The following is a 24,695-nucleotide window of genomic DNA, read 5'->3' as shown; positions in this document are numbered from 1 at the left end:
AGTAAATGTATTTTCCTTTTCTTCTTTATTTTTTTTACATTATTATTACTATAATTTTTTATTTTGCATTTTTGATCGTTTTTCTCTCTTTGAAGGCATTTTTAAGTAGGTTATTTTTTCTATATTTTAGATATTTTTTCGCAATTTATAAATTTTTTTTATGAAATTTGAATAATATTTTTCATTTTCAGGAACATTTTGCTTGTGGATTAATTATTTTCTCTATAAATTACTTTTGATTTTTTTTAAAGACTTCGCATTAAATTTTGTAAAACATTCAAAATAAATATACTCGATTTAAAGTATATCATAAAAACGTTCGATAATAAAATGCAATTCTGATGTTCTTGATGATTGTGACTAAAGATTTGATTCTAATATTTTTTTTTAAACAGGTATTTACTTACATTTTATTTTATTCATATTTATTTTAAATATTACTTATTTTTTTATTTAATCAATAAATACAAGTTATGATTCATTAATTTTTTTTGTAAAAATTACTAATATAAAACATTTTTTCGAAATCTTAAGGGACATCATTTTTAATTTTAAAGTCATTTTCGATGGTTTTTAAGGCTTTCTTATTATTTTTTCTAGAACAGTTTTTTTTAAAAATGTTTAGGTTATTAATATCTAGTTCTGGTAATAGTCTATTATAAAAAGCAGAATTTAAGAGCAATGAATAACTTGTTCAGGTAATTTAAATGTTAACTAAACTGACTTGTTATAGATTATATGTTAAGGTAATAAGTATTTAGTCTTATAGACCAGCGGTTCCCAACTGCTGATCTATAAGATTTACCTTAATCTATAACAATATTCCATAATCTATAACAATAAATTACCATAATCTTTAACAAATCGACACTTATTTACCTTAATCTATAACAATATAATTATATTATTTTGCGGAATCCCTAGGTTCTGATGAATGTTCACTGGGGTTCCTAGAGTTTACGTTTTCTAAACCAGCAATGATTTTTAAAAACATTATATTTTTGGCAAACAATTTGCTATTTTGGGTATTTTTCTAAGTTACTTAATTTAAATACCAATTAAAAAATAGCAATTTTTTTTAAAAAAAAATGAATATTTCCTGTAGCAACAATATATTGAAAAAATTATGAAAAAGGTATGCATTTATAAAAAAAAAATGCATCATTACTTCCTATCAAATTTCTCAATTCGAAATAAAATGACCAAATCCTAGAATAAAGGATTATGTTACCCCGATAAACATTCTCAACGTTTATAACGGTTATTTTTTGAAAACTATAATTCAGCGTACTCTAACCAGCTTATACACTGAAAACAAATTTAGAAAGTCTCGAATCTACGAATTCAGCTGCTTGAAAGAATAAAACCTATATTTTTAAGTCTGTTATTAATAAAACGATGACTGAAAAAATTTCATTTTTCACATTAAATGTTATCAAAATAATTAGTATTCTTTTAGTGTATTACAGCTGCTGATTTTATTTATAAACTTAGGATTCTGCCAAACGATACTTTATCATTTAAGGTTCCGTAACCGTAAAAAATTGGGAACCGTTGTTATAGATCAACAACGTATTTCATTGGGGGAAAAAATAGCGGGAGAGGACGTAAAACTTTTAAAATGTCTAAAATGAAGATTTTACGACGCAAAATAAATGCATATTTAGATTTACGATTTACTGTAGAGAAAAGCTTTTATGAAACAAATAAATGCCATTTTCAGGAGAAAGGGAGGAATGCAAAGAATGTTATTATGCAGCTTTTTCTTGAATCTTTCGTAGAATTTTGAATTAAATGAATAAATTTGTTATGCTTGTTAATGTCTTTGCATATTCCATATTTTTCAAGATAAATACTCCTCATTAATTTAGTTTTTGAAGAAAAATTTCCTCTTGGGATGGTGCAGAAAGCTTGAGTGGTGCATTTATTTATCTTTATTTTCAACTTAACGGTTTTGTGTGATGTAGTTCGATGTAGTTATTTCAATTTGAAATTTTTTTTTTCAGTAATACACAAGTTTATTTAGATATTGTTTAAAGGGGAACTTCTATAAGCTTTAAGTAAAGTTAATATTTGTGTTATTAAAAGCTTTTTTTAAAATTTTTTTAATGCGCTTGCTTATGCTGAACAGAAAACATTCTATATGTTTCATAAAATACCAAAATAATGGTACACTCGAAATTTATATATCTTTGAATAATATCGGTGGAAGATTACCATGAATCCTCAAAATATTTTGATTAAAGAAAACTGTCTTTTACCTTTATATTAAAACTAATAAGTATCTAACTCACTTTCCTATAAATAAGAAAATTTTGAAGGTATCAACTGTTTTATTCTCATAACTTAATTTTTCAATAATATTCAGTAATACACGAATTGTAGTAATTGAATAGTTTCAGCGAAAGTATTTTCAAATTATATTCAGCAAAATGTGTCTCAAAGGGCATGTTTTTTCTGTATTGTACTATCGTATTAATTATGTTGATAAAAATTAGTTCTACATTTCGTACTGCAGAATTTCCTATAAATTGTATTATCTGAAAAAGGTCCTGAAAAAAAATTTATAAATAACACATTTTATCAGTAACATACTATAGCACAATCGCATTTATGACTTATTTTATATGAGTTACCTGCAAATTGATAAATCCGGCATTGTATATAAAGCCGAGAATTACACATGAAGTATGTAATGATTAAACATTATTATATTAAAATTAATTATAAATTAATTATATGTTAAAATGAATTAAAATTACTAATGGATATGATAGATTAAAATTAATTGTGTTGATAAAATTGCGTACGACCTTTCTTACTGCAGAATTTCCTATAAATTGTATTATCTGAAAAAGGTCCTGAAAAAAATTTATAAATAACACATTTTATCAGTAGCATACTATAGCACAATCGCATTTATGACTTATTTTATATGAGTTACCTGCAAATTGATAAATCCGGCATTGTATATAAAGCCGAGAATTACACATAAAGTATGTAATGATTAAATATTATTATATTAAAATTAATTTTCTTTAATTATATGTTGAAATGAATTAAAATTACTAATGGATATGATAGATTAAAATTAATTGTGTTGATAAAATTGCGTATGACCTTTCTTACTGCAGAATTTCCTATAAATTGTATTATCTGAAAAAGGTCATGAAAAAAAATTATGAATAACACAATTTACAAATATCACGCAATTTATAAATAACACACGATTTATAAATAGCACAATCGCATTTATAATTTTTTTTTTTATAAAAGTTAGCAGCAAATTGATAAATCCGGCATTGTATACAAAGCAGTAAATCACCCATAAAGTTTGTAATGATTAAATGTTTCAAGCATGGCCAAGGAATTGGATACATTGACAAACTGGCGAAGTATGATATATGATTATTTCTTATTTTAAATTTGTATAGTTATGTTATGATCTATTAGCGTAAGTTGAAAGTAATTTCCTAGTATACAAGTAGGTTCATGTTTTTTACTGTTTTCTTTTACGAATTTTTAATAATTGCATTATATTAAAATATTTTATTTAAATTGAAAAATGCCAGGACTGCTACTTTATTAGTTTATTATAAGTTTAACCTTTCTCAAAAAAATATAATAAAGATGTTACGAAGTATATAATCAAATGATATCATAACTAGGTTTCATATCCATCTTTTACATTCCACTTTGTAATTTAGAGTTCCGAACTTAATTGTTAAGAATCATTTCTTTAGAGGTTAAAAGATCTGATTTTGGATATGGTATTGAGTAATAGGCTTGAAATGATTTGGGAAAGCAAATATTCTGTGTCAATTCAATTTTCATTCCTAAAAAATGATATGTGTAATTGCTATGCATACGAAAACATTAAGAATTCAAAACTATTTCTGTACTATAACTTAAAACTCCAGTTTGTTCTCAACTTTTACTCTCTTATATATAATACACAATATGAATGATAGGAAACTTAAAATAACATATATAATAACATACAATAAATTAAGTTTTATTTATTTATTTGCTTACATCTTGTATGATATATTATAAATTATTATCACTAGTAGCGAGATAAAATGCATTAACCTTTGATGTTGGAGGCTTTTAAGTGATTAAGCGATATTTTGCCACTGCGACGTGGGATATATGGCTCTATGAAGGTTGCATCGGTCTTTCGGGTTTTCATTTTATTCATTTTTTTTTCATTTAATGTCATGACAAATTCTTTAATGACATGACAATTTTTTAGGTTTAAAGCACTTGCAAAATCCTCCATTTATTTGAGAAACATACAGCATTTCTGTAGTGTAATTCATTCCTTTTAATTACAATTTGATGCCTTTTTTGAGTTAATGGAATTTATCATAAGTAAGAAATGAATAGGGGCCGGTATAGTCTGGTTGGCAGGGCGCTGGACTAGTGAGAACGGGAATTCGAATCCAGCCCGCCGGATACTTCTCGTGTAGTGACTGGTGCACGTTAAATCTGTCGGGTTACAAATTTTTCCATGTCCCCATAGCAAATTTTACCTCTGAGGGTACTGAAATGAATAGTGATTGTTCTCTGGTTCAGGTCAAAATCACGATCAGTGGATGCAGGAATGGATTTGCCCTTTAAGCGAGTGACATGTAGCCGTGGCAGAAATTAAATTCTTGGCCATAGATGGCGCCACTGAAAAGCAAGAACAGTCTCACCCCTTGCCTTAATGGCTTGCAACAACAACAACAACAAGTAATAAATAACCTTTAAGTCTGAATATAACATATATTGTTTTTTTTACCACGTGCAAACGTTTTAGACTTGAGACATCATGCACTGTAAAAAATTCTGGATTAAATTACGGTAAAAAGTAGTCCCCCTGAGTGCAGCATTCATAAAAAACAACTGGAAAAAAACAATTCTGGTAAAATTACCGAACTGCATGGAAATGACATTTCTTGTGTATGTAAAAAGGAAACATAATTCTGGTTAATAAAGCCAAAATAAACGGTATTTAAACTATTATCTTGTTACTTTAAAATAAATCTTAATAATAAAACATTAAAAAAAAAGAAATTGTTTTTTTTTAATATGGAAGCTCGGCACATATAGGTTAAGAAAAAAAAAGTGGTCTATACATTTTCAGTGGTTTATACTATTGCCGATAATAAGTGGTTTCATAGTAAAAAAATATAACTAGAAGGTACACACACGGAGGAAAAAAAAACTCATATCAAATTACCGTATTATAGAAAAATGACATTTCTAATTAAAAAAAGAAACATAATTCTGATTAATAAAAACAAAATTGACTGTATTTAAATCATTCATTTTGTAATTTCTCCGTTCATATGGTAACAGTTTACCGGAAATTCTGATTTTAAAAATTATAAATCTTCTTACCACACATTTAGTAAAAAATACAAAACTGAATATTGCTTTGTTCGTACATCGAAATATCAATTGCGCAAATTTCCTTCGACTGCGACCAGATCGACTGCGAATAAAAGACAAAGTCTAAAAAAAGAATCCGTTCAAAATTGAGCCATAATTTATGTATACCTTGAACCTTTATACGACGTAAATTTGCAGAATCTCTTATGACATGTTCAATCGAACAACATTTTTCTTCTGGTCGAACCATAGTGTCGTGTAATCAAGTTTATGAAGTACACAAATACCATTGAGCTTAGCAATCAGCGAAATTATTCGTTTGTTTATGATTTCTTAACGTAAAATATCGTCTGCAATAATTAATTAACATATTTATGGTTACCCCCTCGAACCATAAAGATTAAGACCATAAGTCCTAGAACGTTAAGATCTGATAATTAGATTTTCAGTTATTCAGATCATTAGTTAATTTGGGTAGTCCGTATTTTATTGACGTGCTGCGCACAATGCCGTCATTTCGTTCTTTGCAGGTAAGTAATACATCAGTCTTTATGTGCCGTATAAACAGCAAATTCGAATCATATAAGCTGCCCAAATTACTTACGGTGAATAAGTAATTTTTCAGGCAACATCTTTGATTGGTGAACTAGAATGAAATAGAGATCGAAAATAGGGTTGGTGATGCTTCGTGATTAGAAAAAAGAAAAAAAAAATGATAGCCCCTCGTTTTTAATCATGTTTTGGATACTAGGAGGTCAGCAAGCTTGCTCGATTTCGGTCAAGGTTTTAAGTCTCTCGCCGATTTTCAACCTAGTTCCAATATATATTTTTTATTTTTTCCAAGGCCTCTGGAAAAAAAAAGCAAGAGATAAAGAAGAAGAGCCGGAACATGAACTAGCTTAAGATAAAACAACCCTTTGTTCACTCAGGGAGTACACAAAATAACTGTTATTTGAAGATTCCGAATAAGCAGGTATGTTTGTGCCAGACAGGATTTGTAAATGATGCATTTTATCTAGATCTTTACAGATTTTTTTTTTTTTCTTTTTCGGTTTACTCATTTTAAGTTTAAAAGATGTCCGTGCTGTGTATAAGGAATTAGATTACGTGAAAAATATTGAATATTCATATAAACAAGTGATTCAAATTTTGTGGAAAATATGAAAGCCATTAACAGTTTTTCACGTTTGAAATTCGTTGCGAATATTAATGACCAAGTATGACACATTTTTTTTTCTCGTTGCCTATTGCGAATATAAGTGTAAAATAAGTTCGTAAAATAAAATTGGCTCTTTTTTCCAATTTTCTTAAGTCGTTAAATAATTTCTTTTGGAGATAGTTTTAAACATTTAAATGTTTTTAAAGTATTCGCTCAAATGCTTTTAAACTTTTTAAATATTCATTAAATTTCAAAATTCTCATTTGAAACGCTGACGTTGAGTTCGAGAAATTCCTTACCACATACTGTTTACTTATGAAACCGAAATATACTTCCATTCTTTTAATAAAAGTGATTAACACTTTATTTTTTGGTATTAATTTAAAGGAACAATTGGTTCATAATTATTTTTTTTTCTTCAAAATTATTTTTTTAAACAACAAGAATTTATTAAGTGAACTATCTAATTAATATTCATGTCACAAAATATATGATTATCAGATAAAAAGCGAATTAAAAAAATTATTATTAATGAGAGAAATCAAGCTCAATTTAATATTTTTTAAAGAAAGAGTTCACAAAAATAAAAAAAGAAGATAATAAAAGAACCTTATCAACTACAAAATTTATACAAATTATATTATTAATCTTAAATTTTAAATTCTTATATTTTAATTCTAATTCTTAAATTGGTAGTCAGCAATTAAACAAATTTGATCAGATATCTTCTACCTATTTCTACGTGTTTCACATTAGTTTCCTCTAAATCTCCATAAATGCCATTCTAAAGAGTGTGACATTTTTGTCTCTTACCCTTATTCAATTGATTTTTCTTATAAAGATTTTTGAAAAAAAAAAAATTATTGAAACATGCCATTTAAATGTTTTAAAAGCGTTAAATTTATTACGTCATAAATATTATGGCTAACCACTAAGCTTGTATGCGTAAAATGCTATTTCTCTCACCTATCTTTAACCTTCGAGTTAGATTTTTTAAGTAAGAGTTAGATGTTTTACGTGAAATTTTAATTAGGTGAAATATTAATTAAAGTACAAAGTATCTTAAATATATATTGCTCGCATTTTTGTTGCTAAAAATTAGGAGGCCGCACAATACGTTTCAAAAAAGGTAGAAAATAAAAGGAATCGATTTATTAGATGAGGAGAAATAGCGCGTGACTAGTCTAAACTATATTAATCTAAAACTACACGTTTCTCAGTTTTTAGATATCTTGAAATCTAATTCCATTAAAGTTTAAATGAATGAAAACCGTTATGGATGACGTTAAAGAATTCTTCAAACGATAATTGCATAAAAGCAAAGGTGTTAATCAAAAATCTAATAAACGGCAACTGTATATGATTCAACTACCTATCAAAAACTGTTGATTACAGAATTTTATAGGCACAATTTTTTTCTCAAAAAATCAATAGGAAATTTAAAATACCGCACGCATTATATCTCAAATTGTGATTGTGGTGGGCTTGTATTTTACAAGTATCGAAAGCTACCGCCAAATAGAGTAAATTTCCATTACCGGTATATTTATGAAAATTAAAAAAAAAGGATTGTTGTTGTTGTCGTATAATATTAAGGCTAAGAGGTTACGCTATCTATGGCCAGGAATTCGACTTCTGCCACACACATACGTCACACATCCCGTTTATATTGCAGACTCATTCATATATATATTCATTCATTTACGGCTCGTAATTTTGATCTGAACCAGAGAACGATCCATCTCCATTTCAGTACCCCCAGAAGTATGATTTGTTATGGGAACATGGAGGACTTTGTGGCCCGCAGATTTAACGTGCACCAGTCACCATTTATTACTCGGGGAGTCCTCAGCCGGTGGGGATCGAACTCACGACCTGTGGGACATGGGCCCAACGCCCTGTCAACCGGGCTACTCCGGCCACTAAAGAGGATTGAAGGTATATTTAGAATTTTCCCTCCTCTTCCCCATCTCTTCGATAGAGGAGTTCGGTTAGGAGTGGAAGGGCCTCTTAAGTTTAGAAATGTCTAGATATATCATAGGCCATTTTTTTTTTTTACATTTTCACAATTTATAAGAAAAATGCTGTCCTTTATTTTGCCCGTCACTCCTGCCCCTTACTGCTTATTAAATTCACCGTTATGGGCTTAAATGTTTAGAAAACCACGTTCTCTTCATATAAATGTTAAAGTTTGTTAATTTTTAGATTGCTTGTTTAAGAATTTTGCTATCAAAACGACTTCAGAGAAAAAAAAAATACTAGTCATATCTCGCATCTCTACCATTATATTTATTTTACTTTTATAGTTTATTTCCTCCTTTACATATTATTTCCTTTACTTGCATTTATATATTTCCTTAGAAGTCTGTAATGTCTTAGAAGTCTAATTTTAAGTCAAAACTTAATTTCGCAAAAACTTTTCTACCGATTTTGTAAAAATTTTATACTTTGCCTTACAAAATTATATTCTTTAAAATGATGCAAGAATTTGTCTATTTTACAATTCTGAATTTAATTGAATATAATTAAATCAAATTATTTAAAAAAAATAATAAAGAATAATAAATAATTATCAAAAAATATTTTTTGCGTGGATAACAGAATCTTTAGATGAACGAATTTAATAATTGAGTTCAAACATTTTTCGATTCGCTTAAAGAATTCTGGAGGTATGACGAATTACACAAAAACTAGAATAACAATAAGGGGTTCAAATTTTGGATAACTCTCATGTCTAAACTATAATGACCATATTTCCCAAACTGCAGTTATGCTGTACAACAATTTCAGATTAAATAACGGTAAAAAGTACCCACAGTAGAAAGCATTTTATTTTTCCCCAGACTAAACAACAAACTGAGAACTGGGATACTCTCAACTTGAGAAGAAGACCGCTGATGCCCAACCACCTGACCTATAACCTCAACACCAGCTGGTTGTTTATGAACAAGATGGCCTGTTAACATTACAGCTGTTAGGCTTGTTTTAGTGTCGGCTTCTTATCGTTAGTAAAGGGAAATGAATAGCTAATTTATTTTGTTTTGCCAAGTATTAATAATAAATTTGCATAATTTACAAGAATTCATTAACTGCGATATTGTCTTACAATACAATAATCGATTACAAGATCGGAAAACCGAATTCATACTTGATGGGTTGGAATAGTTGCTAACATAAACAAATGCCTCTTTTCAAGAACCAATTTGGATCGATATCCACGTTGCTTGCAGGTACTCAATTTAAATTTATTGCGGAGCACTCTGAATAGCTTTATGTTATCCAATGGTTTGAATCTTTAGTATAATGTATTTAATATCAGTATTTGCAAAGCGAGTTTTCTCAGTTCAAGCATTTAATTATATCATGAATTTTATAATATATTTGAAAATTGTGTTTCACTTTAGTTTATTTTGTTTAATTTCTTTGTATCGAGTTTCATAACAATTATTTATTGATTCTAATACACTGATTGAAGACCGCTACTGTGGGGCAGACGATAAAGACGTCATTCTCACCACTGGTGGAGGGTCGTGAATTCGATCCTGGAAAGCGACTATAAACTACCAGTGTGTGTACGCAACGAGGTGCATGTCAGTAGTGACTGAAAGTCCTCTCGTTGGTCGTTGTATGGCAAGTTTTGAGAGAGCGTTACCAGCTATGGCGCTGCACACGTCACCCGTCTGGAGAAGCTGCAAATTTACGTGGCTTTCTAATGGTAGGTGATAAAAGATAGAGACCTGAAAAACGGGGCTAGATTATAGTGTGATGCATGCATACTGATTTTAAAAATGTCGTTGAACAGCCGTCCCAATTTTTTGATTTTAAGACAACTAATGATCAACTCCGTGAACTTGTAATTTTGAACTTAATCCAGAAGACAAGGGAACTCCTGGATCAAGTACTAGGGAGAAATTTGCTTTCGTGGAGGTCTTTTTGTGTAACTAACCCTCATTTACCTTACATGGAGAGGAAAACCTCGAAAACATCCCACGAAGAGTCTGACTCTGACCCATGATCCGTCTACCACTGAGGATATTTTACGTCAGCACTGTCGTTGATGCGAACCGGGTGCGGAATTCGTATCGACCAGCTGTCATTGGGATTCGAATCCAGTTCACCATTCGAACGCTCTATCCCCTGAACTACCACGGCTCTGTGCATACTAGTTACATTTTTTACTCTTTTGTTCTAAACCATCATAGAGCAAATGTAAATAATTTTTAAACTATAGAATGAATAATCAAATTTTGTCTGAAAATCGGGTTAAGAAAAATTTGTTTTTTTCAGAAAAGAATTTAATTTTATTTTATGAAAATACTTTGCAACACTCAAAACTTAATCAAAATATATTGATTGAAATATAATTTCAATCCGATGATCAATTTTACTTTGAATACTTTTTGGCAAAATTTTATATCTTTCAACTATTTAGAAACAATTATATATATATATNATACATACATACATACATACATACATACATACATACATACATACATACATACATACATACATACATACATACATACATACATACATACATACATACATACATACATACATACATACATACATACATACATACATACATACATACATACATACATACATACATACATACATACATACATACATACATACATACATACATACATACATACATACATACATACATACATACATACATACATACATACATACATACATACATACATACATACATACATACATACATACATACATACATACATACATACATACATACGTATTAGCGTTTTATATAATATAGATAGATATTTGAAAATTATGTTTCACTTTAGTTTATTTTGTTTCATTTCTTTGTATCCAGTTTAATAACAATTATTTATTGATTCTAATTCACTGATTGAAGACTGCTCCTGTGGGGCAGACGATAAAGACGTCATTCTCACCACTGGTGGAGGGTCGTGAGTTCGATCCTGGAAACTGACTAAACAACCAGCGTGTATACACAACAGGGTGCATGTCAGTAGTGACTGAAAAACGTCTCGTTGGTTGTTGCGCAGCAAGTTTTGAAAGAGCGGTACCAGCTCAGACGCTGTCCACGTCACCCGTCTGGGGAAGTGGTAAATGTACGTGGCTTTCTAATGGTAGGTGATAAAAGATAGAGCCCTGAAAAACGGGGCTTGATCATAGTTGTGTGATGCATGCATACTGATTTTATAAATGTCGTTGAAGAACCGTCCCAATTTTTTGATTTCACGACAACTAATGATCAACTCCGTAGCCTTGTAATTTTGAACCTAATCCAGAAGACAAAGGAACTCCTGGATTAAGTACTAGGAAGAAATTTGCTTTCGTGGAGGACTTTCTATGTAACCAACCCTCATTTGCCTTACATGGAGAGGAAAATCACGAAAACATCCCATGAACAGTCTGACGTCGAGGGGACTCTGACTCATGATCCGTCTACCACTGAGGATATTTTACGTCAGCACGGTGGTTGGTGCGAACCGGGTGCGAAATTCGTATCGACCTGCTGTCGTTGGGATTCGAATCCAGTTCACCTCTTTGAAAGGCGAACGGCCTATCCCCTAAACCACCACGGCTCTGTGTATACTAGTTCAATTTTTTACTCTTTTCTGTTCTAAACCATTATAGAGCAAATTTAAATAATTTTGAAACTGAATGAATGAATAATCACATTTTGTCTTAAAATCGGGCTTAGAAAAAAAAATTTTTTTTTTCAGAAAAGAATTCCATTTTATTTTATGAAAATACGTTACAACATTTAAGACTTAATCAAAATATATTGATTGAAATATAATTTCAATCCGATGATCAATTTTACTTCGACTACTTTCTGACCAAATTTTATGTGTTTCAAATATTTAGATAGAATTATAGATAAAATTTTGAAAGAATTATGAAATTTTGAATTTTTTTACTGAAATTGTCTAGAAAGTAGACGCGTTTTATAAAAGTTAAGAAAAGGTTCAACTGACAAAAAGTGTTCTTAAAGTTAGTGAACTCCAGCAGTTTAGGCTTTTATATGAGGACATTTTTCAAAAAAACATTTTTCTTTTTGCTAAGAGAACTTTAGAATCTAGTTTATTTTTTGGAACAAATAAGTGCGAAAAGAAGTGAGCATTTCCGGAAAGAAGGAAGCAACCCCATCTTGCTCTCATGACACGTAAAAAAGAAGTTTTGGTCGGTGAAAGAAAAAAAAGAAAAAAAAGAGATTTAGGTTGTTTGGGTGAGATAGCGGACCGGTCCTTCAGTCGTGACCTATGCTTGACCACCGTCTATAAATAGTAGTTGAGGATCGACTCCGCAGCTTCTATCATTTTAAGTGTCAAGGTCTTGTATCTTCTCTTTTCTTGGCGTTGGTGAGTTGATTTTGTTGTTTGTAGATTTTTCTTTTCGTTTTTATTTACTAACGTTTATTTTTTTTTGTTGCTCTTATCGCTGTTTTTATTGAATGAAGCAACTTCAAGCGATTAAATCAATAAAAAATAATAGAAATTTTCTTTTTATCGCCTTCAAGAATAATTAGGATTTGAAACGTAATTATTCATTGAAGATATTTCTGTGAAATTAAAAAGGAATGTTAAATTATATTAAAAGCAATGTTCAGATATCGCAAATGGTAAAGTTTTTAATTGTAACATATACGCGTTTCGGTGTTATATTGGGACGCCTTCATCAGTAGGCTAAAAAGGAATGTTCTAATTTGTATTTCAAAAACAGTGAATGTAGATAAATACGTTTTTTTTGAAACTTTTTTAATTTTTCTATTTATTCATTTATTTTTTTGAATAAATGCTTCACTGTAAAAACTTCAACTTCAAATTACTGTAAAAAGTACTGGCACTCAGTGTGTAAGCATTTTTTTACCCTTAAACCCATTTTTACCGTTAAATTTTACAATAAAAATGGGCTTAAGGGTAAAAAGATTCGAAGGCGAAAAAAATTTGATGTACCATAATTTTTACTGTATTTACTGCGAAGTCACTGAATCTTTGTAATTACATAAACATTACTGTAAAAAGTACAGTATAAAATTTTGCGTTAAAAATGGATTCTACAGATGTGTCAGTCTGGATGCCAGTACTTATTAGTGTAATTTGATCAGGAATTTTTTACAGTGCATTTACAGAGTTTTTAATGCCGTAAGTAAACGTTTTTCTACAATTGCAGATTAAAGAGTGAGGATTAATTTCATAATTAAAATATTGACACTTTTCTAAATATTTTGTAAAGTGTGAGTTTCATGTCATTTGTCTTTAAAGCCAAAATTAAACTAATATAAAAATTTCTATTCCAAGAATCAAGCAGAGATGGAAAATAAAATATTAATATTTTTAAATAATTGCACTATTTTAAAATAATTATTAAGTTTAATCACGATATTTTAAAATAATTTTTTTTTAACAATTATGCTATAGTTATTAAATGTCTGCCCTTAATATAATTTAAATAGTCAGCAATTTTTTGTTAAAATCTTAGAATGGGCATTTTTATATTAGCTAAAGTTTGAATTTTGATTCGAATGCCAAATGTGATGACGCCATGAAAATAACATTGAGAAAAGAATAATAAAAAAATCTTTTTTAATTATGAAATTAGTATGCACTTTTTAAAATATAAGTTATAATGTTTTAACAAAAATATGGAGTCCTTCTATCCCTTTATTTACTGCAAATTGTGGAGCGGTAAATTGGAAATTCTGTAAATGGGGGAGGGGGAAACTTGGACGATGTCACTATTTCTATACGCCTGCTGCAGGGAAAAAGAAAAATCTGGTAAAATTACTGTACTGTAATGACATTTCTGGTAAAAAAACCATAATTATGATTAATAAAACCGAAATATATGGTATTTGAACCATTTACTTGGCCATTTCTTTCATATAGTAATGGTTTACCAGAAATATTGGTTCTTAAAATTATAGTTCTTATTACACCACGTTTAGTAAATGATACTAAATTGAAATTAAGTTAGTACTAACAAGTAGTAAGTAATGGAGTAAATAATACCAAATTTAACCTAATAATTGTTTTTTTTTTGTCATGATCAAAGGTATCATGATAAAATCCCCAAATTTTAGCAACTTTACCAAATTTTATCATATACTATAAAACCATATTTTATAGTTAATTTTTACCAGATCTATTACCAAAGCGCTTCGGTAAGAATTATCCAGCTTTTTGGTGTTACCATAGAGCCATAAAAATAGTTAAATTTACCATACTCTGGTAGCTTTGAAAATGCTTTTTTCCCCAGTGTGATTAATTATGTTTTAATTTATTAATAGCATATTAAAATTTAATTTATATAAATAAATTTAATTTGTTTAAATAATTGAAATTTCAAAATTTTAATATGACCATGAAACATATTTTCGAATGTTAACTGGCATATGTTATCATAATAAAATATATATTTGAATTATTGAAAAGCCAAAAATATCTCGTAAAGAATGACGTGAAAGATATGAAAAATATATTTTGTGAAAAGTGCACGTTCTCCAGTTTATTGATTTCCTCCGATTAAATCTTTCTTCGTATGATTGTAGTTATAATATAAAAAATAATTTTTAGTATTTTGAGTAACGTTACAGCAAATGGTTGTAGCAATATGAATATATGCATTGACTTTTAGGCCAAATAATGTAGGCTATACTTTTTAGAAAAAAAGTAGATTTATGCTTATTCTTAGTACATGTTTCCTTCAAATAGTTTAATAAAATACTAATAGCATTATGTAAATGTGCATTTTTATCTAACTCACTTAAAGTTGTCTAACATTTTCAAAATGTGTGTTTTCATACAGTGCACTAATTTTGAAACTTAAAAATTTAATTAAATTTAATAATTTCATAATTTAATAAAGAAAATAATTTTAGCTTTGGTGATTGGTTTGGATTCTAACTTTAAAATGTTCTTTAACTGATGTTTTCAAAAACCATTCATATATAAATCATATTTTATTATACCACAGATTTTATGTGTGTGATATATTTTTATAACCATCTAACTTATTTCTCAATGAAATCTTTTAATAAAATGATATTTAATAAGAAAAAATAATAAATAAAAATTACAAAAATAAATAAATAAAATTAAGTATAAATAATGGCAAAAGAAATAAAATATTTGGAAACATAATATTTGATTTCAAATGATTATCAAATTGCTTTTTAATAATCAAATTTTAGTTCTGAGTTCATAAAATTTCTACTTTTATATTCAGATCACATATATGAGTCAAAAGTTACTATATAAAAGACACTTTTTGAACAAAATACTTCTTTGTATAGAAAATTTTATCTTTCAAAATAAAATAAATTTGTTTGTTACTTAAATCCTTATATCTTGCTTATTTTATTACAGATTTGACGACTTGAAAAATTATGAAAAGAATTCTACTCGCCTTTCTTGCATGTGTACTTATTCAAGTAAGTTGTAGAGAGCTTTATTTATTCTTATTTTTCACCTTTTGAGGGGCAGAAAATTTTGGCCAATATTTTACATGATAAGTGCAAGAAAAATTCTTATTTTCCCATGAAAAGTCAAAAGTAAGAAAACCTACATAGTAAACAATTTTGCTGCATAGTTGCCACCATTTTTGACGTTGAGCTAAACTAAATACATTTTAAGTACAAAACAGTAGTTATCGTGCAAAAAATAGTGTAATATTTGTCAAAATAACAGTTGTTTAAAATAATTCGTTGTTGTTGTCTCATGCCAATAAGGCAACGGGGTTGCTCTTCTTCTTGTTTTTTGGTGGCGCCATCTATGGCCAAGAATACAATTTCTGTCACACACATACGTTATAACCCAACCCGTTTATTGGGCGTTCTAGGCATAATTTTTTCGCAAAAATCAGTAGAAAATTTAAAATACCGAGCGCTTTATATCTCAAATTATGATTCGGCGAATGCATATTGTTTTCATAGCTCATTTGGTGCATTGTTTTTGAAATAAAACATATAAAAATATATTTATACATTTTGCTAAATTTTCTTCATTGGTTATTTTTGCATGAAAAATTTCTTTTAAATAGCAGAAATATTAAATAAATTATAGATTACTGATTGGAAATTAATATCATTTTTACTGTTTGAAATACAGTTTTAACTCTTGGAACTTCCTTAATCTTTTTTACTGAACCCCAGTTTTACGCGGAACACCTTTTAAAAACAGCTGCTCTAAGGTTTCATGGTAAAATTACCGAATTTTATCACTTTTTATCACATAATTTAAAACCATATAGGGTTTCCATAGAGCCAGTAACCAGTGCAATGTAGAGAGATCGCTTGCTTCCCAATGAGTTGATCCGGATTTGATTCCCAGCGTTGGCCGGTCAAGACGAATTCAAGAATACCCAGCTCACCCCGACCACAGTGCTGACGTAAAATATACTCAGTGGTAGACGGAGTTAGAATACCCTTGCCGTCGGGATAGCCGCATGAGGTTTTCGTGGTTTTCCTCTCCGTGTAACGTAAATGTGGGATAGTTCCATCAAAAAGTCCTCCATGAAGGCAATATTTGATCCAGGAGCTCCCTTGTCTCCTGGATTGGGTTAAATATTACAAAGCTACGCAGCTGAACTTTAGTAGTCGTAAACTCAAAATTGGGTCGGCAGTTCAACGGTGGCTATAAAATAAAATATAGTGGCTGTAAGTCGTGGTGGCTCTGGGAATAGAGAGCTTGCTTCTCAATGAAGTGAACACTTGGGCTCGAATCTCAGTGATAGCTGGTTGATACGAATTCCGATCTCGGCTCGCAACTACCACAGTGCTGTTGCAAAATATCCACAGTGGTAGACGGATCATGAGTTAGAATCCCCTTGCCTTTAGACTAACCGTGGGAGCTTCTCGTGGGGTTTTCATCTCCATGCAAAGGCAGGCTGTTTCTATCAAAAAATTTTTACACGAAAGCAAATTTTTAACAGTACTTGATTCAGGAGTTTCTTTGTCTTCTGGATTGGGTTCAAAAATACAAGGCTAGGGTGTTGAACATTGGGTAGTCGTAACCTCAAAATTGGGTTTGCTGTGTTCAGCGATTGTTTTAAGAAAGTGACTATCCGAATTTGAAATATTGATGATTTTTATAAATATTCATACATTATGTATATTTATTACTTTCTTTAAAGAGTTCAAAACATAATTGGTATTTGTTCATAAAAGTCATTATTTCCTTTTTAAAATATTATATTGTTTTATAGGTGTCACATGGCTGGGCATGTTCGAGGAAAGGGATTGAATGCATAGCTTATGAAGTAATTACGAAGAATCCTGTAAGTAAATATTTTGAGCAATTACTTTAGTGTTAATTCCGTAGTAAAGCTTTTCTGCTTCACATACTTTTGTTGTTTAATTGATTCATATCAATACATACTGAAAGAGACTAACGATAAATTGTTAGATAATATGAGCCATGATAATGTGTTAGAGGTAATTTTGAATAATTTCAGACTTTGCAAAGCATAAAATCAATAAGCTGTTATTGATCATACAGAATTCAAATCAGTTTAATTAAGCGTATTCATATGTATGGTAAAACGTAACACGTATTCATATGTTTAGTCACTTTTCTAGAGCATTTCATTTAATGAAATATATTTCGAAATAGCCTTATAATTTTATTCTACAAACAAATTATTTTATTTATTTAGAAAAAAAAATTCAATTCACCTGTCTTCGTTTTTATAAATTTGGTCGTTAGTTAAAATAATTTATTTACTACTCGGTATTATACGATTTTATTCTTTGCTTTTTAAATTTACTTCGGATTTGATACCATGTACATGAAGCAAGCAATGAGTTTAGCTATTTCTCACGTTATTTAATTCAAGAAAGAGCTATCGGAGAATTAATTATATTAATGTACAGTGAGCAAAATAAAAAACGAACCACCCTTAATAACTTTTGATCTAATGACCAGATCATCACGCTCTAGGACTCATTCTTAATAATTCGAGAGGGTAACCTAAAATATGCTAATTAATTTGTGCAGACGATATTTTAAATTACGAAATTAGGCACAAAAACATACTTTCTCTGAATAAACAAAGCTTTTTTTTGACGGATTTGGATTTCTGACCAACATGAAAGGCAATCGCATATTTGTAAAGAAGTCGTATATTTAAAATTCGATTTCTCCGGAACTATTCAACCAATTTCGCTCAAATTTTATATTTTTCTACGTAAAATTACGTGCTTTAAATGACATAGAAAATATATATACCTCACAATTCAAATGTTTTTTGATTATTATTTAATATAATAGTGAAAAATAAGAAATATTTATTAAAATTTATTCGTTGCGCGGAATTATCTTTGGAAAAATGAATTTCATAATTGTGGGCAAAAACCTTTCAATATGCTTAAAAAGTTCTCGAGATATGGTGAAATACGCACAAAGTAAAATTAACATTAATGGGTCCGAACTTAGGATCCCTCTCCTGACCAAACTATGGGGACGATATTTTCCAGATTGTGGCTGCCCCTTATACTTTGGGGGCCAGAAATCTGAATCCGTTGAAAAAAGGGTACGTTTATTCAGAGAAAGTACGATTTTGTGTCTGATTTCGTGACAGGATATCGTCTGCACTAATTAATTGGCATATTTGAGGTCATACCTTCGAATCATTAAGATTGAGTCTTAGAACGTGAAGATCCGATCATTAGATCAAAAGTTATTCAGGGTGGTCCCTTTTTTTTATCCACTGTACATAACGTTAAATAAAAGAATATTTAATTACAATAATCAGAGAATACTTATAACGTTATAGTGCTTATAAACTTTCAAATAAAAGAATATAAATAACATATATTTCACAGTACGTAAAAGAATTTAAATAATCAAATATACAATACTAGGTAAATATTTACTTTATTATAACTAATCAAATAAGTAAATGCATCATTAGTTTGCATTTTTGTAATTTAAAGTCTTCAAATAAGGGAATATCTAACTTTTTCATAATTAATTCAAATAAGTGAAAACATTAAAATGATAAATTATTTAAAATAAATGTACTTTACTTATTAAAGTACTTGAATAATTAACTCTATTGTTGTTTTTAGAATTCGAGTGATTGAATATATAATTTTACTTAATTGGATTTTTTTTCTTAAATGTTTAAATGTGCGAAAAAACAGCATAAATTAATATTTAAACTTGTTTACGATTGAAAAAAATATAATTCTCCTTTTTTGTTCAGGAATTTGAGGAAAGGCAGTATCCTGCTACAGTGTGGATAAGTGCAAAGGAAACCGGTCCATCGTTATCTAGAGCTCAGATCAATTTGTACAAAAAATTATTCCGATACATTCAAGGGGCTAATCTGCAAGGTAAGTGCTTTCATCTTTGTTAAAGTTTTACCAGAACATTGACAAATGCTTCAAAAGAATCATATAATTATTATAACAGTTTAAATTATTATATATTGTTATAAAATTATTATATTTGGAAATAAAAGAATTCGTTTATGAAGTTGAATATTTTCTACCTCAATAACTGAGAAGAAAACTTTTTGGTCATTGGAAGCATAATTATAAGAAAATGCACTTTTAGATGAGTCAGTTGCCCAGAATCGGATAGGCCAGTGGTTACCAACTGGCAGCCCGCGGGCCACATTCGGCCAGCGAAGTCTCTTTTTGTGGCCCTCGAACTAAAATATATTAGTTGTCATTTGTTAGTGGACAATTTTCATAAAACATCAATATGGGTTCAAAATGCTTTTCTTTCGTTAAAAAAAATCTAATTTCTTCGTTTCTGCGAAATGTAACATACCAACGGTGAGAAAAAATTTACTTCTCAGGTAAAAATCTACTTGTTATTTTAATTTGTAATTCAATACTTTTGTGCTGTACAACTTGATAAAAATATGACAGTAATATTTAATTTTCCTTCGAACATAAAATAGTCTTATATAAAATTTTGATAAAGTTGCTACCCGCCATTTGACTGGTGTTTATAATTGCGGCCCCCGGCCGCATGTAAGCTGAAAACCCCTGGGATAGGTTGTCACCGGCGTCATATTGTTTATTTTACAATCCTTATTTTACTACAATTAGACGTGTATGCTCTTACGTAACTTTTTTGTTTTCAATATGTTTATAATTGACTTAAATTTAATGTCTATAAATAACTAAAGAATTAATGTAAATAGTTAGTATAAATAGAGTATGCTTTTTTACCTAGTAAATTTTTTTTTGTAAAATATGCGTAGATAAAAGATTTTTTTTTAACTTTAACTTCTCTTTGATATCTATTTTTTTGCTATAATCTGACGTTTCAGCTTTACGTAAATTTTATAGTTGCTACGTAAATATTTTTGGTCAAATATACGTATTGTAAAGACAAAATTGATGTTTCTCTGCAGCATGGGTAGCTTCATGGCGTAACGAGATGTAAAACAAGGTACATATATGTATAAATTGCACATTTCCGTCTTTTCAAGACTGAAAAACTGCAAACATACTTAGTTGAAAAGCAATCTAAAAACAAGTATACAATATATAATATTTTCCAGCAATATAATTCAATTATTCTTTTTATTTGCAGACGCTTTTATCAACAGTACAACTCCAACAAGAACAAAAGTTGTTCCGTGTAAGGACGATTCAATGTGTGAACCTACTTACACAATGTCTTTATTGATACCGAACGGCATGTATGAAGATCTCTTACCTATCCCAACAGATGTCGATCTCTTCTTCGAAAGAGAGCTTCCTAAGAGATATGTTGTCAGGTAATAATCATTGTCATCTCGTCCAAAAACGTCAAAATTGCGTAGCTAAAGTTCACTATAAAAGCGTTTCGAATCTCCAAAGATTCCTATTTAACATCTGAAATTTAAAAAAATGATCGCTTTTCAGCAACTATTATTAAGTTATTTCTGAAACTTTTTTGATGTATTTCGAAGCAGAAATATTTTAGTGTCAATCCAAATTAAACTTTTTGAAAGATTACTATTTCAGAAGTATTTTTGGCATTATATAGTATTTTATGCAAGATATCTATCCCATTTAAAACATGATTACACTCTTCTCACTGTTATGAGTAAGGCATTTATTTTACAGTCAATTTGCTTCGATTAAACTCACATTAAATTGCAAATATTTTTTTTTCTCCAATGGCCACCCGATTTTTTGTCGTCATTCAAGTAACAGTTTGTTGATGACTGTTTCTGGAGCACCCTATTAGGTGGGCCAATGTTTCTCCCACAGTAAGAACAGATAATACAGCGAATGAAAGAGCACCCATGCCTTGTTCGGGATTTAAACATAGAACCTTTCTGATGTGAAGTTAGCTCTCTGACCTCTACACAGTCCGGTCGGTGAATTATAAATATTCCATTAGCGTTTCTCAGGAAAACAGGAGGCTCATTTAGAAAATTGACATCACACTGAGCAGGCAGATGATGATAAAAATAAGTAAAAAGACGTCCCCCCCTCCCAAAAAAAATTTCTCTACATTTTCATAAATATTGGTTCAGTTTTTAACCATAAAACTGTGCAAATTTGCTGCAGTCTAAGATGTTAAGATGAATTGTATTTGTATTCAAGTTGAGCTATTGCAGCACGTTAAGATGAGATTAAGTTGCGCGATAATATGGCTCAATTTGTGACCTTATTAAGGTTGTTGCTAGTTTGAGCGATGTTAATGTTCAACATGATCCAGAAGTTTTAACTTTTTTTCTTATTTCTAATGGATCTTGCAATTCTATCTCGAAAGTGCAAGATGCAACAATTGATTGAATACAGCAATAAGGAATTAACAGAACAAAAATGACCGAAATCATTGTCTAAGACAGTCTCTAGCACGCCAATATAATGTGATTTCGGAATCGTAGCCAAGAAGTGCCCTGCAGCAGTGAAGAGGGTCTCTGTTCTTGAGTTTTCTAAGATCACTGAGTGGGCAAAAATGATGATTCGGTCAAGATGATCAAAAAGGCAATCATGGCCTGTTAGTAGTTAAAAAGAGGCCATTGCATCACGTCGTGGATGTTCTGGTAAACAAGTGAGGTTTTTATTTTCCATTGTCTAATATGAATATCACCTAATAGTCACCTAAATATCACTCATCTAAATATCACCTTTAGAGTAATACCTTTGTCTAATATATTGTTTTAAGTTTAGTTTTATAATGAGGTATAGCAGAGTATGGTTGAATCAGCGATGTATCTTTTCATGCGAGAAAGTCTACCTGTTCATTTCCAAACATCCTACTGTGTTCAAGAATCTCTTGTATTTTTATTTTTTTAATTTTTCTGTTGTTGGTATCGGATAAATTCTCTAAAATAAAGAATCATTGTTGAAATAAGGTTTTCAAGAAGGCCAATAGCCAGAATTGCTGCCCTTCAATCTGACATTAATATAGCATTTCTGTTATTATAAATAGCTGTTCCAGGGTACTTCTGATAGCTTTTACCTCTCCTAATGCATTTTGATTTTTCCAGGGAGAGGAATAAAGTGAAAGAAAAAAAAAAGCTAGAAGAACTCCGAAGCCTGCTGACCCAAAATTTTCGTAATATGATCCAGCTATTTATATACAATGCGTTCAGTCAGATTCTGGGTATTTAATATCAATAGTTTTCAGGGCTAAGCATTCTAGTGTCTCAGTGGGTGCATCGCCTTTAGTGACTTCATTAACTAAGTTAAAGTTTGTCTTAATTTGGATCATTGAAAAAGGGTTCAACGAAACTTCTTGAATTTTTTCAATTAAATTTTAGTAATTAAATTATGTTGACTTTCTAAAGGAAGCCAGACTGGGTCTCTTCCAATTTCTAATTCTGTCTTGAAAATTATTCCAGAAAGAATCTCTAAAGGAAAAAGTTTTTAAAATAACATGTCAGCCTTTCCTTCCATGCTAGCTTTTTATTGCAAAATTTTTGCTAATGGTAACATATCATCAATTGTGGTAGTTTTAATTCTTCCAGTTCTAAGTCAAATTTTTAACGTGTAAACCATAAACTTTTAATGCATAACCTGCCTTATTGTAAATAATATACATTTATTTTTGAATTCACAGGAGTTTCGGAGGTCGACCAAGTGAGTCTAAATGGATAACAGAAGCACAAATATTAGCAGATCTGACATCAAAAGATACAGCAGTAGCTCGTGATCATTATTATCTTAACTGGTATGACCCTCCCCTTCAGCTTTTCAACCGCCTCAACGAAATTTGGATAACCAAGACACCCAACAAGAAAATGAAAGACCAACACAAGGAAATCAGAGATCAAAACAGCTTAAATGAAGTTTGCTAGGCTGAGCACTCTTTCACTTACAGTACAGAAATAGTGTTGTATTCGTCAAGTACTGTTATATATCCAAGAGACAAAGATGATAATATTATTTAAATTCCGTACCTGTATTCTAACTCATTCGTGAGCTTTTGAGTATATTTTAGCTATTTTACTGAATAATAGGATGAGCAAACTTATTTAATTTGTTATAAGTTTTGTGATAAAGTATAAGACTTCCAGTCTTATCTTTTCTTATTGTGATAATGCTTTAGTTTTAAACCATACTTTGTTCTGTAATTCATTCTTAACATTCATATTTTTACTTACCATACTTATGTTGGAAAAACTATGTTTTTTCGTTTTTTTGAACCAGAAGAAACAACTATTACAGAAAAGAAAAAATATTAGTACTTAGAATGTTTTGTCATTCTTGTTTATTGAATCATGAAGTTTTTTGTCCCACCTTGTTTATTTATTTTTTTTATCTTTTGTGTATTTTATTATTATATTTGTGTCTTTCTATTTATTTTTAACCTTGAAAAATCAAAATGCGGGTCATTTGTGTAGAATTCATTGAAATGTATTGATTTTGTAATAAATAAATACAATGCAATTGACTTGTGTTTTGTTTAATACTAAATATACTTCGATGAGTGAGAACTGATAGAGAAAGAATCCAAGTTTTCTGTTTATCCCCAATATTATCTATTCCTGCCTATTCTTCACTGAATTGGTGATTTTTTTTTCATGTTTATCATTTCTATATCTTATTTTATAACCGTTGACTCAATTTTTAATTTACGGCTACCAATGTTCAATTCTACAGCCTTGTGATATCGAACCTGATACAGAAGACAAGGGAACTCCTGACTCAGTCATTGGGAGAAATTTGCCTTCGTGGAGGGCTTTTTGA

At 29.8% G+C, this 24,695-nt stretch overlaps 1 protein-coding gene across 2 annotated transcripts; it reads left to right on the top strand.

Moving 5' to 3' along the window:
* Window positions 1-6,286: 6,286 nt before the first annotated feature.
* Window positions 6,287-24,398, top strand: LOC107444356 (heme-binding protein 1-like). Of its 2 annotated transcripts, none has more exons than XM_071180523.1 (6): window positions 6,287-6,352; window positions 15,913-15,977; window positions 17,750-17,821; window positions 19,751-19,880; window positions 21,097-21,283; window positions 23,566-23,941. In XM_071180523.1, the coding sequence occupies exons 2-6, from the start codon at window positions 15,933-15,935 to the stop codon at window positions 23,801-23,803; spliced, it is 672 nt and encodes a 223-aa protein (XP_071036624.1). In that variant the 5' UTR covers window positions 6,287-6,352; window positions 15,913-15,932; the 3' UTR covers window positions 23,804-23,941. The 2 variants fall into 2 exon arrangements, with proteins under 2 accessions (XP_071036624.1, XP_015913956.2); XM_016058470.3 differs by lacking the exon at window positions 6,287-6,352 and adding an exon at window positions 12,758-12,906 and having other exon boundaries at window positions 23,566-24,398.
* The last annotated feature ends 297 nt before the right edge of the window (window positions 24,399-24,695 follow it).

This window comes from Parasteatoda tepidariorum, chromosome 4 (genome assembly GCF_043381705.1).
Source record: "Parasteatoda tepidariorum isolate YZ-2023 chromosome 4, CAS_Ptep_4.0, whole genome shotgun sequence".
Classification (NCBI taxonomy): Eukaryota; Metazoa; Arthropoda; class Arachnida; order Araneae; family Theridiidae; genus Parasteatoda; species Parasteatoda tepidariorum.
Note: the sequence above shows the minus strand (reverse complement) of the source record. Positions and strands in the feature narration are given on the sequence as shown.

Excerpts from the sequence above, each read along its gene's own strand:
- LOC107444356 (XM_016058470.3), top strand. The coding sequence starts at position 15,933 with ATGAAAAGAATTCTACTCGCCTTTCTTGCATGTGTACTTATTCAA. Across the intron at positions 15,978-17,749 it reads TTGCATGTGTACTTATTCAA|GTGTCACATGGCTGGGCATG; the intron begins GTAAGTTGTAGA and ends ATTGTTTTATAG. Across the intron at positions 19,881-21,096 it reads TCAAGGGGCTAATCTGCAAG|ACGCTTTTATCAACAGTACA; the intron begins GTAAGTGCTTTC and ends TTTTATTTGCAG.